This window comes from Nicotiana tabacum, chromosome 13, assembly GCF_000715075.1.
Source record: "Nicotiana tabacum cultivar K326 chromosome 13, ASM71507v2, whole genome shotgun sequence".
NCBI lineage: Eukaryota > Viridiplantae > Streptophyta > Magnoliopsida > Solanales > Solanaceae > Nicotiana > Nicotiana tabacum.
Genome location: NC_134092.1, coordinates 84,374,845 through 84,387,293, shown reverse-complemented (window position 1 = coordinate 84,387,293; position 12,449 = coordinate 84,374,845). Strand labels below are relative to the sequence as shown.

The 12,449-nt window shown below is 38.0% G+C and overlaps 1 protein-coding gene and 1 long non-coding RNA gene across 2 annotated transcripts; one reads left to right on the top strand and one right to left on the bottom strand.

Annotated features, from left to right (window-relative positions):
• Positions 1-2,477: 2,477 nt before the first annotated feature.
• LOC142168407 (uncharacterized) lies at positions 2,478-4,393 on the bottom strand. The gene is made up of 2 exons (XR_012698277.1): positions 4,141-4,393; positions 2,478-2,903 (listed from the first exon to the last, which is right to left on the bottom strand). It is a non-coding gene; the product is annotated as an uncharacterized LOC142168407 (long non-coding RNA).
• A 579-nt stretch (positions 4,394-4,972) lies between these two features.
• Positions 4,973-10,507, top strand: LOC107818827 (DEAD-box ATP-dependent RNA helicase 7-like). Its single transcript, XM_075228096.1, is given in 15 exon segments — positions 4,973-5,585; positions 6,397-6,531; positions 6,634-6,774; positions 6,854-6,965; positions 7,157-7,227; positions 7,467-7,621; positions 7,715-7,826; positions 8,076-8,177; positions 8,259-8,319; positions 8,409-8,577; positions 8,652-8,748; positions 8,826-8,920; positions 9,508-9,641; positions 10,038-10,153; positions 10,155-10,507. Coding segments are annotated over 15 exon segments (2,088 nt in total). The 5' UTR covers positions 4,973-5,081; the 3' UTR covers positions 10,239-10,507.
• Positions 10,508-12,449: the final 1,942 nt, after the last annotated feature.

The following is a 12,449-nucleotide window of genomic DNA, read 5'->3' as shown; positions in this document are numbered from 1 at the left end:
TATTCATGCTCGGGGTAGATTCTAGATTACTCTATGCCTTGTTTGGTTGTGTGTTCTACCTGATTCTATGTGTTACTCAATTGATTAATTACGTGAGTAAAATAAGTCGTGCTAGAGTAATGTTGAGGCTATTGGTACCTTATCTTGAACATGATGAGAAAGTTTTGAGATTTATGCTATGTTTGCCTCGAAGGTAGATATATGTATATTATGAACACACATTTGTACTTGTTCTTGTGTTGTGCCTTGTTTTGGGACATGTGGACTTTGTGGCACATATATGATCCTTTGTATGATCACTTGAACTTGGTTGCTACAGTTGATTTAGCCGTAGTCATGCCTTATATGTTGAACACTCATCCACATTTTATTATTTTCATGTCCTTGTGTACCTTGTTGATAAAATTATGGGCTTATATCTTTGATAAAAATTTGGCATATTACTTTGTGATGATTATGGCACATGCAGACATTTTGGGCGGATTCATTAGGTATTGGCACGAGATATTTGCCATGCAATTATAATTATTATTATTATACGCATGGGGCAAAATAACGCGACGCGTCTCGGGCTTGCCCGTGTGGCGAAATAAGGGTGGTGATATGCGCATGTGGCAAAATAAGGGTGATATTTATTGATATTGCACATGCAGCAAAATAATGGCGACATTATTGATGATGTTATGTGATGGTTTGAGGATGATTCTCTTGATGTTTATGTGGTGGTACGAGAGTGACTTTCTTGATTGTGCAAGTGAATTCTTACGCTTTATCGTGCATTTTACAGGTTTTCTTTTGTTACAACTAACATGCTATCCTATGCTCCTGTTATATTTGATATTTGATTGTCAAGATGAATTTACCTATATGGAGTTAATATCTCATGTTTTGTTGAGTAGTCGGTAGCGTATCGGATTGACGTGATAAGTAAGTTGTCATCATGTATTTATATTGACTTCTTGAAAGGTTCTCTTGAACGTGTTATTTGGCAATTGATACGAAATTGGATCATGTTGGGCACATATTTACAGTCATGTATGAGTATTGAGCACACACATTATATGATACATACCCCTTTGTGAGCGTGACAAGTGCAAGTTATATTTGTTGAACATGTCTAATTGGTAGAGTTTGTTTATTACCTTCTATCGTAGTTGTGCGCCTTTACTATAGATATTCTTATTTCTGTAATTGCCTTTTTAGAATATTTTCTCTGTATTATATGTGTTATTGAGTTGCACAGGTTTTGCAATGTGAGTATTTTTTGACTTAAAAACCCCGTCACTACTTCTCCAAAGTTAGTCAAGATACATACTGAGTACATAAGGTAGGTTATACTCATACTACATTTCTGCACCTTACATGTAGATTCTGGAGCTGAGTAGTTGTGGAAGACGAAGCCATGCATTTGAGACGTACCATCGTACCAACTTCAGGGCTATCTTTTGTTCATGATAGCTTAGGACTATATTTCTGTTTATGTAAACTTAAAACAAATATTGCAAACATTCTTCATAACTGCTTTGTGAATCTAATCTTAATGACTCATGGATTGTATTATCAGTCCTTGTGATATTTGTATTGAATTTTGTTGTCGCCATTATTATTAATATTAATAATTTCTCATTATAGTTATAGCCTATGATGTTTGACTTGCCTAACGAGTTAAGTTAGGTACAATCACGATTTAGTGGGATTTTGGATCACGACAAGTAGGGGTGGACATTCGGTACGATATTTATGAATTATGGTTCGGTACTTCGGTATTCGGTATATCAATTATGCATACCAAATACCGTACCAAAGTAGTTCAATACGGTTCGGTATTTTCTTGTTTGGTTCGGTACGATTCGGTACGGTTTCGGTATCACACCTGTTGTATGAGAACTTGTAGGGACATTTTGTGATTACACTACTAGAATCTAAGATAAATAACCTGCAACACATGCAGTTTACACAAACTGTGAATATTCACTTCCCTGCACATTGAGGAGTTTGCACGTTAGTTCAAAAGGCATATAAACAGTTCCATGTTGGTCATCTCAATAGATCATTCCATGTAAATGTCAAGACTACAAACTTATTCCAAAAAGTTGATCAATAATTATTTTCAGTAACATCACTGGCTACATTTTACGAGCCTAAAACAAATATTACAATGAAAAGAAGAATTTGAAGGTGGGATCTGAAATTTAGCCAAAAAACAAACTTCCATGCTGCTTCTTTTTTGGTATACAAACTGCATGATATAAACTGCATAGATGATCACATTTTAGTTATACTATTTTGCTATATTTACACATATGATATAACAGATTGACCAAAATCTTCCATGCTGCTTCTTTTTTGTACAGTTCAATCACACAACAGCAGTCTATACCATATGCAGAAACCATAGAACTCCCACTTAAATAAATAATTTAATGAACAAGATCAATTAAAAACAAATAGAATACTTGGTACTAAAATAAAATCAATTAAGAACAGAAAACAGAACACTTAACCAATTAACCCAATTAGTTTTACCTTACAAAAAAACAGAACACTTAAGTCTAAACATAGTCCAAGACTCCAAGTCGACTCCTCTGTTAGACTGTTACAGTGCAACAGTGTAAAATACCACAAGGCAACAACAACAAGGCAGTCTAATAAAAGCAAAATAACATAGATTGTCTCAATTCACTGAATTCTAACTTAAATAAGAACTTTTGGAAGACGCTCAAGACAAGCCCTGTCATGCTTCCTTAAACCATATATGCCATCCCTCTTTGGATGAACATTGAAGACTCGACCACAGTGCTTGCACTCTACTTTGTAAACTTCTTCGTTACCTTCTACCACCTCAAAGTGTTCCCAAACATGTGAGCGCACTTTAGTAGCATGGGGCATGATTGAACTTGAACCTAACAAAACATAAAATAAAATCATAAGTTATAATATAATTTTTTGATGATAAAAGAACAAAACTACAAAAGTATATCATTATCACCAAACAAATAGAGTATTTAACTTACCAATCAAGTTATAACTATATATCAACAATGCTAGTAGTGCTTCCATTATTTTTCATATCTAAAGATAATTCGACCAAATATGTCATACAACATAAACAAGTGTAATATATTCTTAGATTTTGCTTCAATTCACCATAAACTTCATAACAATCCCTTGTTATTGTTCTACGAGAAGGAAGATGAAATAGTGGTTGAGTTATTCTCATAAACATCATAAAGCCTTCCTTTTCTACAAAGTTAAATGGTAGTTCATCAATAACTATCATCTCAATTAAAGCCCTCCTAATCACTTCTTGATCGAATTTCCAAAGCGATCCTCCATTATTTTTGGCAAGATTGAAAGTTTATCCTTTGTCTGGGTATTCTTTACATCTATTCAAATGGTTTCTCAATCTTGTTGTTTCATTTTTAGATGAATTAGCAGCATAAGCTTGCTTACAATATTTACACCTTGCTTTACCGATCTTATTTTCCTGAAATTTATCAAAATATTTTCAAACTTCGGATCTAGGTTCTATGACTTTTCTTTTCTTAGAATCTTGAGTATCAATTGTGTTGGCGTTGTTATCATGAGTAATAGGTAAGCTTTCAGTTGAACCAACATCACTTACTCTACTTTCATCCGCCATCTATACAAAATTAAAACAAATATAAACACAAATTGTTAAAACCAAAACACTAAATAGAACACTACAAGCAAAATACTATAAAGGCGAATGGTCGTGTAATGAGCAGAGAACAGCCTAGTACAAGGGCAGATCACACACCATAAGAAAAAACTATTTGGAGTAAATGATCAAATTGAATTTATGGCATTCCTTTTATAGTGACAACTCATTCAGTAAGCTTTAAAGGAGAAGGGAAAACGTCATAAAACATAAACTTGGCATTATCATTGACATACTTGAAAGCAAATGTCAAACAAGAAGATAGAAACATAGTGACAATGAATGATTTTTCTCCTTCACAATGAAAATTTCTAAACAGTTTAACATCCTAATCAGAAAAATTCTAATTTGATTGCCAATTCCAGTTTAATCAATGACATGTATCAATACATACCAAGGTTGTAAGTAACAAGAACAAAGAAATTGAAACAAACGGCTCAGTTAAAAAGCAACTTAACTCAGAAATGTGATTATAGCTCGCATGAATGAAGATCAACAATGAAGAATGGAGAAGTTATGAACTTGAATGAAGGTCAACAATGAGCAAACAAGCAATCGCTGAGGAGAGGAGTCGCCATCGTCGAGGTCGTGAAGCTATTGTAGTCGTGAGTCGTAACTCGTGAATCCGCAACAACTAAGCAAACTAGCAAAGTTGAAAATTTTGACCTAGGTTAGAAAATAGAAAGGGAAACTGGGAAATGGTTTTTTTTTGATATTGCCCGTAGCGTAGCTTTTCCTTTTCTTGTCTGCCTCTAAGCCGGATTAGGGAATTAGGGAATTAGGGGTTTTGGACTTTTAGGGTGTGGCTTAAGGTTATTGGGCTAAAAAATAAAAATAAAGTTGGGCTTGGACTAAAATATTTCGGTAATACCGAAATATCAAAAATCCAATATCGTATAACGTATCGAACTCCCGAAATACCGTAATTTTTGTACCAAAAAAAATCAAAATACCAAAAAAATTAAAATCGAAATATTAAATTAATTTAATTCGGTTCGGAATTCGATTTTTCGGATTTATGTCGGCCACAAGTGAAAGATAATTAGATAGGCTGTACAATGCAAAAATATTAACGAGGTGTCATCATTTACTAAACCGCGGATCCAAAATGAACATAGGTTGAAATTTTTGTTCCAACACTTTGATCAAGAAAGAAAAAATATCTTCCGCTCGAAAATTATCCCCGAGTAAGTCCATTAAATCGGACGGTAAGCATTCAATCTCACGTACATCCATCCAACGGCCCTCAACCCTTCCACTCCTATAAAACCTCAAACCCTAAACCTTTCCTCCTCCTCTTTCCTCTCCTGCTTCTGCACTTAACTGCCACAAGCGTTTTCAGCAGGAGAGCATCCCCCTTCACACCCATACAAACAAAGTCACCAACCCATTATCTATCATGCCTGCACTTGCTGTAACTGAAACAATGGTCTCCGAAGTATCCCAGAAGAAAATGAAGAAGACCCCCAAAACTCCCGCCGACACCCATGATTTAGAAACTCCTACTGATAAGAAAAGCAAAGAAAAAAAATCGAAAAAGACCAAGATTGATTCTGGGTCTGATTCAGAGGAGCTGAAGAAGAGCAAAAAGAAAGAGAAAAAGCGAAAAGCTTTGGACTTTGATGATGAGGAAGAGCAGAAGAGTGAAACGAGCTCCGAGATATGCGAGCCGATAGATGAGAAAAATAGGAAGAGGAATAAGAAGGCTAAATTGGAGGAGGAAGAATTGGTTGTTGAGAAGAAAGTGGAGGATCCTAATGTGTTGTCTAATTTTAGGATTTCAAAGCCTTTAAGAGAGGCTTTGAATGCTAAAGGAATAGAAGCACTTTTCCCTATTCAAGCTATGACTTTTGATGATATTCTTGATGGGTCGGATTTGGTTGGACGAGCTCGTACTGGTCAGGTATAAATTCAGCTCTTTATTGTATCAATTCATGCATATTTACTTGCCCTGTGAATATTTAAGGTGTTGTTATTTGCTGGTTTAGTTGGTGGTTGTTGTTGTTATTGTAATTGTCGGTTTAGTTTGCGTTATTAGGCATAATTAATTTAGAACATAACCAATGTTTATAAATTCATGAGAAACTGGGATTTTATAACTATCCAGCACTATCTCTGGCCCTGGGGTTGCTGGTTGTTTTTGTGGCTTTCATTCTTGTGTTATCCACGAAATATATATACCTAGGCGTAGCTGGTTTTTCCTGTTATTTTCATCCTATAATATAAGGACTAAAATGGTTACTGAGCTTGGTTAGAGACTTATCAACATCACTTGCCATGTTTTGTATGGTTTTATTTCGCACTTTTATTTCCTACCAACAGATACCATATTTCTTACTGTAATGTCTACTAGGAAGAGGCATAGAGTCCACTATAAAGGTTCTTTGGTCTATCTGTCGCTAGAGATGTATGGGTTTCCCTTGAGGGAAGTTTATTTTTGGATTGTGTTTATTGTTTATGCACATGATACCCTTTTGATGAGAAGTTTGTGTGTCAATTGTGAGTTGCCTGTTTCCTATTACAAATTATTCGTTCATCAAGAATTTAAGCTAAATGGAAAGAGTGAACTTTAGTCCGCATGTTATGAACGTTAATGGTAAATTGATTTTCCTATTGCTTTCACAGCTGCTAGAAATTTTATGATAGTGCTTTTGACTATTTTGGTTAGCAAGATTGTAAAGCAGAAAATGACTTGACTTTTTCTATATTTGCAGGGTAAAACACTGGCATTTGTTTTGCCCATATTGGAGTCCCTAACAAATGGTCCTACTAAAGCATTGCGAAAAACAGGATATGGGAAGGCTCCAAGTGTCCTGGTGCTTTTACCTACTAGGGAATTGGCACTTCAGGTATATATTATCAGCCTTCTCTAGGTGGTTGCTTCGTTGAGTATAAACAAATTGGGGTCTCATTTTCTCACAAATAGCATCGCATTAATCTGTTAATTGTAGGTGTTTGCGGACTTTGAAGTTTATGGCCGGGCTATGGGGCTCGCTTCATGCTGTTTGTATGGAAATTCTCCCATGGGAGCACAACAGGTTCAACTAAAAAGAGGAGTTGATATTGTAGTGGGTACTCCTGGAAGAATTAAGGTAGTGTTTGCTGGTTTACAGGTTGAATTTCATCCACTATTGTGGAGTGAAAATTAACTCCTTCAAATATTTGCTGCAGGACCACATTGAAAGGGGAAATCTTGATTTCAGGTCTTTAAAGTTCCGTGTTCTTGATGAAGTCGATGAAATGTTAAAAATTGGTTTTGTAGATGATGTCGAACTTATTTTAGGTATGCTATGAGCAGCAGTTTATTGCTATCTGGTTCCACTTCTCCATATCTGTATCATGCTTGTTACCCATGTTAGGATGAAATTCTTTGACAGCTGAAATTTGCCAGTGCATTACTGTTCTGTTGAGGAATTTTCTATTTGGTTATTGACACTGTTATGCTTTTCTGTATGTTTTGTTCCTTATCCAAAGGCAAGGTCGAAGATGCAAGCCAAGTTCAAACAATTCTTTTCAGTGCCACTTTGCCAGACTGGGTGAAGCATGTACGTTCATTATATCTTTTGTTTTTGAAATCATAGTACAGTATCCATTACTGGGGAATATTTCATGCCCTTTCATTTATATATCAGTTAAATTGTTCTCTGTCCCAAGCCCTGGTAAACAGACCACCTTGAAATTGGGGATTAGAGGGGTGGTGGCATGTACAACTGCTGTGCTCTGAGCTTACACTTCTCACTCTCTCTAATAATCTTCTCTTACTGAAACATGTTTTTGGTGTTAGATTGCTTCTAAGTTTCTGAAACCTGATAAGAAAACGGTTGACCTTGTTGGTAATGAGAAAATGAAGGCCAGTAAAAATGTGAGGCATATTATTATTCCATGCTCTAGTTCTGCAAGATCTCAGCTGATTCCCGATATCATTCGGTGCTACAGCAGGTAGGTCGCATCTCATTTTCCCGTATCTTCCATTTAAAGCATGATATTGAACCTCTGAAATGATTATAAATCTTTTGTTCCATGAAAACTTAGTGGAGGCCGCACTATAATTTTTACTGAGACAAGGGGGTATGCTTCAGAGCTAGCTGGCTTGTTGCCTGGGGCAAGTGCTTTGCATGGGGAGATACAGCAGTCACAGCGTGAGGTAATAATTTTGCTGATATACATGCTTCATTTTAGTATGCTCTCCCCCCCCTCCCCCCCCCTTCTTTTTGGTTCTCCCCTTCTGTTTTGAGGGATGGCAATTCCTTTGAATTAACCACCTTACAATGTTGATTATACGAATATATGAAATACACAGTATTTGTCACCAACCTTTCAGACTCATTGATAATTATGGTGTGAGTGTCTCCTTTGACAACCTTCCAGACTCATTTTTGTATTTTGTTCTCAGGTTACACTTAAAGGATTCAGATCAGGAAAATTCATGACATTAGTGGCCACAAATGTGGCAGCCCGTGGATTGGATATTGACAATGTTCAGTTAATCATCCAGGTTTGTTACTGCATTCATGTTCCATACTTGATTCTTAAACTTTATTGGTATTTGAATGCTGAATGTGATATTTCTGTTCAGTGTGAAGCCACTAGTGATGTTGAAGCATATATTCATCGATCTGGAAGGACAGGACGGGCAGGTGAGCTTCTGATGTTGCGAATTGTTTTTTTAGCTTACATAAATTAGGGGAGCATACGTACTAGCTTTATTTTTTCTGTCACATTCCAGGAAATACTGGTGTTGCTGTACTTCTGTATGATCCAAGGAAGTCCAACATCTCTAGAATTGAAAGAGAATCTGGTGTGAAGTTTGAGCATTTATCTGCTCCACAGCCAGCTGATGTTGCTAAAGCAGCTGGGAAAGAAGCTGCTGATATAATTGCTGAAATCTCCGATAGGTATGTTTTTTCGTTTGTGCCTGGTGAATTTTAAATGTATCATTTCATTTATTTATTTTTCCAACTCTCTGTAGTGTCATACCCGCATTTAAGGCTGCTGCGGAGGAGCTTCTGAATACCTCTGACCTATCACCAGCAGAGTTGCTTGCGAAAGCTCTTGCCAAGGCTGCTGTATGTTTCTGTTGTCTTTATTTATTCTTTCTGGAGGCAAACCTGATCTTAGACTAACTTGTGACTTGCTTTTACAGGGCTATTCTGAGATCAAGACTCGGTCGCTTCTTACTTCTATGGAGAACTGTGTTACTCTGCTTCTTGAGTGTGGGAGGCCCATATTCTCACCTTCGTAAGTATTCAAAGTTTAAAATATATTGTTTCTCGACTTACAACTATTTTGTAGGCAGGCTTTGAATGTCATATTTTCGTAATTATCTATTTTTTATGCACTTCAATGCCTCAGATTTTGTGATCTTGTTGCTGAGTGTGACTATCATTTTTAGTCTTATGCATATGCACAAGAAAACTTAAATCACATCTTTTTAACCGCAAACAAGGATGTTGGCAGGGGAACCGTGAATGTTCATACTTCCACATCAGTGTTTCTACCCATTTATATGAAAATGAATGTTGATAACGGAATTTCTAATTGTCCACTAAATGGGTTCATGAATGAGAAAGTTTCTCATTGTCCGCAATTGGAAGTAGTGAATTACATCACATGTTTACTGCATCTTGCATGAGAGATTTCGTTGTGCTAAGCAGTGCTCTTAATTTAACATGAAACCTAAGTTTGTTAAAGGATTTAGCTTATGACCTGCATTTGTTTCTTTTTTCACGAGACATGATGAAGCTGGTTGCTAGAGCAGAGCTTGTTAGCTGGTCTCATATTCAGTCCAATGATTCTAATCTTTTTTACTGTCAAATCATTGGTAGCTTTGTCTATAGTGTCTTGAGGAGGTTCCTGCCTGAGGAGAAGGTTGAATCAATCAATGGTCTTACTTTGACGGCCGATGGAAAGGGGGCAGTTTTTGATGTATCTGCTGAGGACTTGGACGACTTTCTTGCAGGTATATTTCTCCATTTTCCTGTAGCTGGGCCCCTACCCATGGACATATATAATCACCCAACTATTGTAATACAGAATTATTCTAAGTTAATTTCAGTCATTAGACATTTTTCTTTTTGGAGTGGTCTTTAACTTTTGACCCAAGCTTTCCCCCATGGGCAGAGCTTCAAGGTTGAAAGTTATAAGTGTTGCCTATGGGGCAAGCGAGGGCAACACTTGTTAAACTTGAAGTTTTGTTCATGGGGTAAGCGGGGACAAAAATTCGAGACCATCCACTTTGAGGGCTATTTGTGTACTTCACCCCTCCTTTGATTAATAGGGGACCATAGCTGTTGTAGCTTTTCTAACCTCTTCTTCTTTGCTTTCTCTTTTCCTGCGGGGTTGATGGGTTTTGCAGGCCAAAAAACTGCACATGGTGTAAATTTGGAGGTAGTGGAAGCCTTGCCTCAGTTGCAAGAGAGAGAGAAGCCAAGAGGTGGAAGATTTGGAGGTGGTGGTCGCGGTGGCTTCTCTAACAGAAGAGGCGGAGGTGGCTTTTCTGGAGGAAGAGGGGGAAGAGGTAATGGGAACTTTGGTCGCAGATGGTAAGGAGTGCTGACACAATTCTTTTGACAGCTGACAATACAAGATTTTGTCCGGTTGCATTCAAAATTTTGGTATAGCGAAGAAAATGTATCAGATTTCATTAAGCTTTCTTGCTATGTATTAATTAAATTTATATAGGTTTCCCCTCCCTCTACCTTCGCTTCATTCAGCTTTTCCTTAGTTGGCCTTTCTTGTAGGGAAAAAGAGTTGTAGTATTCTGGTTTTACGATATGTTTGGTTAGACATTTCAAGTTATTGGATGACCATTTAGTTTTGCGTGTATTTGGTTTTGTTATTACCTGCAGAAAGCAGATGCAATTCAAATTTTTGGATGAAAGTTCATTTATGATACACAGAATTTAGATTTTATTTATGTCCAAACAGAAGGAAATCAGGTGGACGGTATAAAATTGGGATGTTTGATTCTACCACCAGTCTCGTTTTCTTGCATTGGTAGAATCAAGTTGGTAGGGAAGGAAAAACAATGAGAATGGAGTCGGACCAACTTGCCATAATTGATGGTGTATAATAGATGTTCACAAAAGCAAAAACCCAGTCATCAATTTGTTAAAACAACAACAAATCTAACAAGTTTTCTGTTATTTTATCTCAATTTTAACGCAAAGTCTTGCATTTAATTTAATTTATTTATTATTTTGGGATCAAATCAATTCGCTTGTTTATAAACCACGCTATAAATTCAACTGTACCGTTTTGCGGGTAAATAGTTTGGCGCCCATCATGGGGCTTAGACAGTTGCATAATTGGATTGATCCTTGCATCTATTACTAATTTGTTTATTTTTTTGTTTCTTAGCAAAAATCGTAAAAAATGACAGCTAACGACGTCAACATCACACACAACGTTGAGGCACAAAAAAACTTGTCTCAACATGAGGATTCGATCAGTGATACCTACAACGAGGAGCACGTAGCAACGCCAGTTCATGGCGGGCGATATCCACGACACGTACGGGAGCCGACTCCTGATGATGCTGAGGACGAGCACGTTGCGAAAACAGTGAGGATCTTGAGAGAACAACAAAAGGCCATCATGGGCCATCTCTCACGGCAAGACCAGGCCATGACAAAATTAAGGCAAGCGTTGTCGGGTGCTTCCAGCAACGCGAATGGAAGAGACCCAGTTCCTCCCGGTGCGCCCACGAATCAAATATCGCAAAGGCTTGACAACAACACCCCGAGGGGTGAGGTCGACTTCGACGAGGCCGGGGGTACCGACAACGGATCTGGTAACAACAACAGTAATGATCCCTTCAAAACCGAACTCATGCGGATTATGAGGAAAATAAACGACCCAATGAACCAAATTCCTGGTGCACCGCCAGTGTTGAAGGGACCAGACTCAAAGAAATACACCAGTTTCCGTTCAAACCAAGCGCGACACCAGAGTTAATTCCAAAGTGGTTCAAAATTCCAGATGTACCAAAACATGATGGAACTTCGGACCCTCAGGAGCACATCACCACCTACACAACGGGGGTGAAAGGAAATGACTTGGCATCACACGAGATTGAGTCGGTCCTGCTGAAGAAGTTTGGAGAAACCCTCACGAAGGGGCCCCTAACGTGGTACTCACTCTTACCCGAACACTTAATAGATTCCTTTGGGATGCTCGCAGACTCTTACATCAAGGCCCATGTCGGGGTTAGGAAGGTACAAGCCCGAAAGGCGGACATATTTTGAATTGCGCAAGGAAAGTCTGAATTGCTGCGTGAGTTCGTGACTAGGTTTCAGAAAGAAAGGATGCTGCTACTGGTCGTGCCAGATGAATGGGCAGCTAAGGTATTTACTAAGGGGCTAAACCCGAGGAGCTACGACACCTCCCGAAGCTGAAAGAAAGCATGCTCGAGTTCCAGGAAATGACATGGGTGGATGTCCATAACCGTTACGAGTCAAAGATAAGAATAGAAGATGATCATCTCGCGTTCTCGGCATCAAATGAGGGCCGGGATTGAGAAAAGAAAAGGGATAAATCGAAGGATAATTTTGATGCAGATCTGCTTTCACGCCCCAAAACATGGGGAGGCATGGCTGGCACTCGGTACCGTACTGGCCCGAGCGAACCACTCTGCCAGTCATGATCATTCAACGAAAACTTGAACATACCTAGTCTGACTTGGCTGAATTGATTCTTTCTGTAACTATCACGGGACAACATAGCCCCAACTCGCACTGTGTAACTGTAAGTGGGCAAATGTTGTATC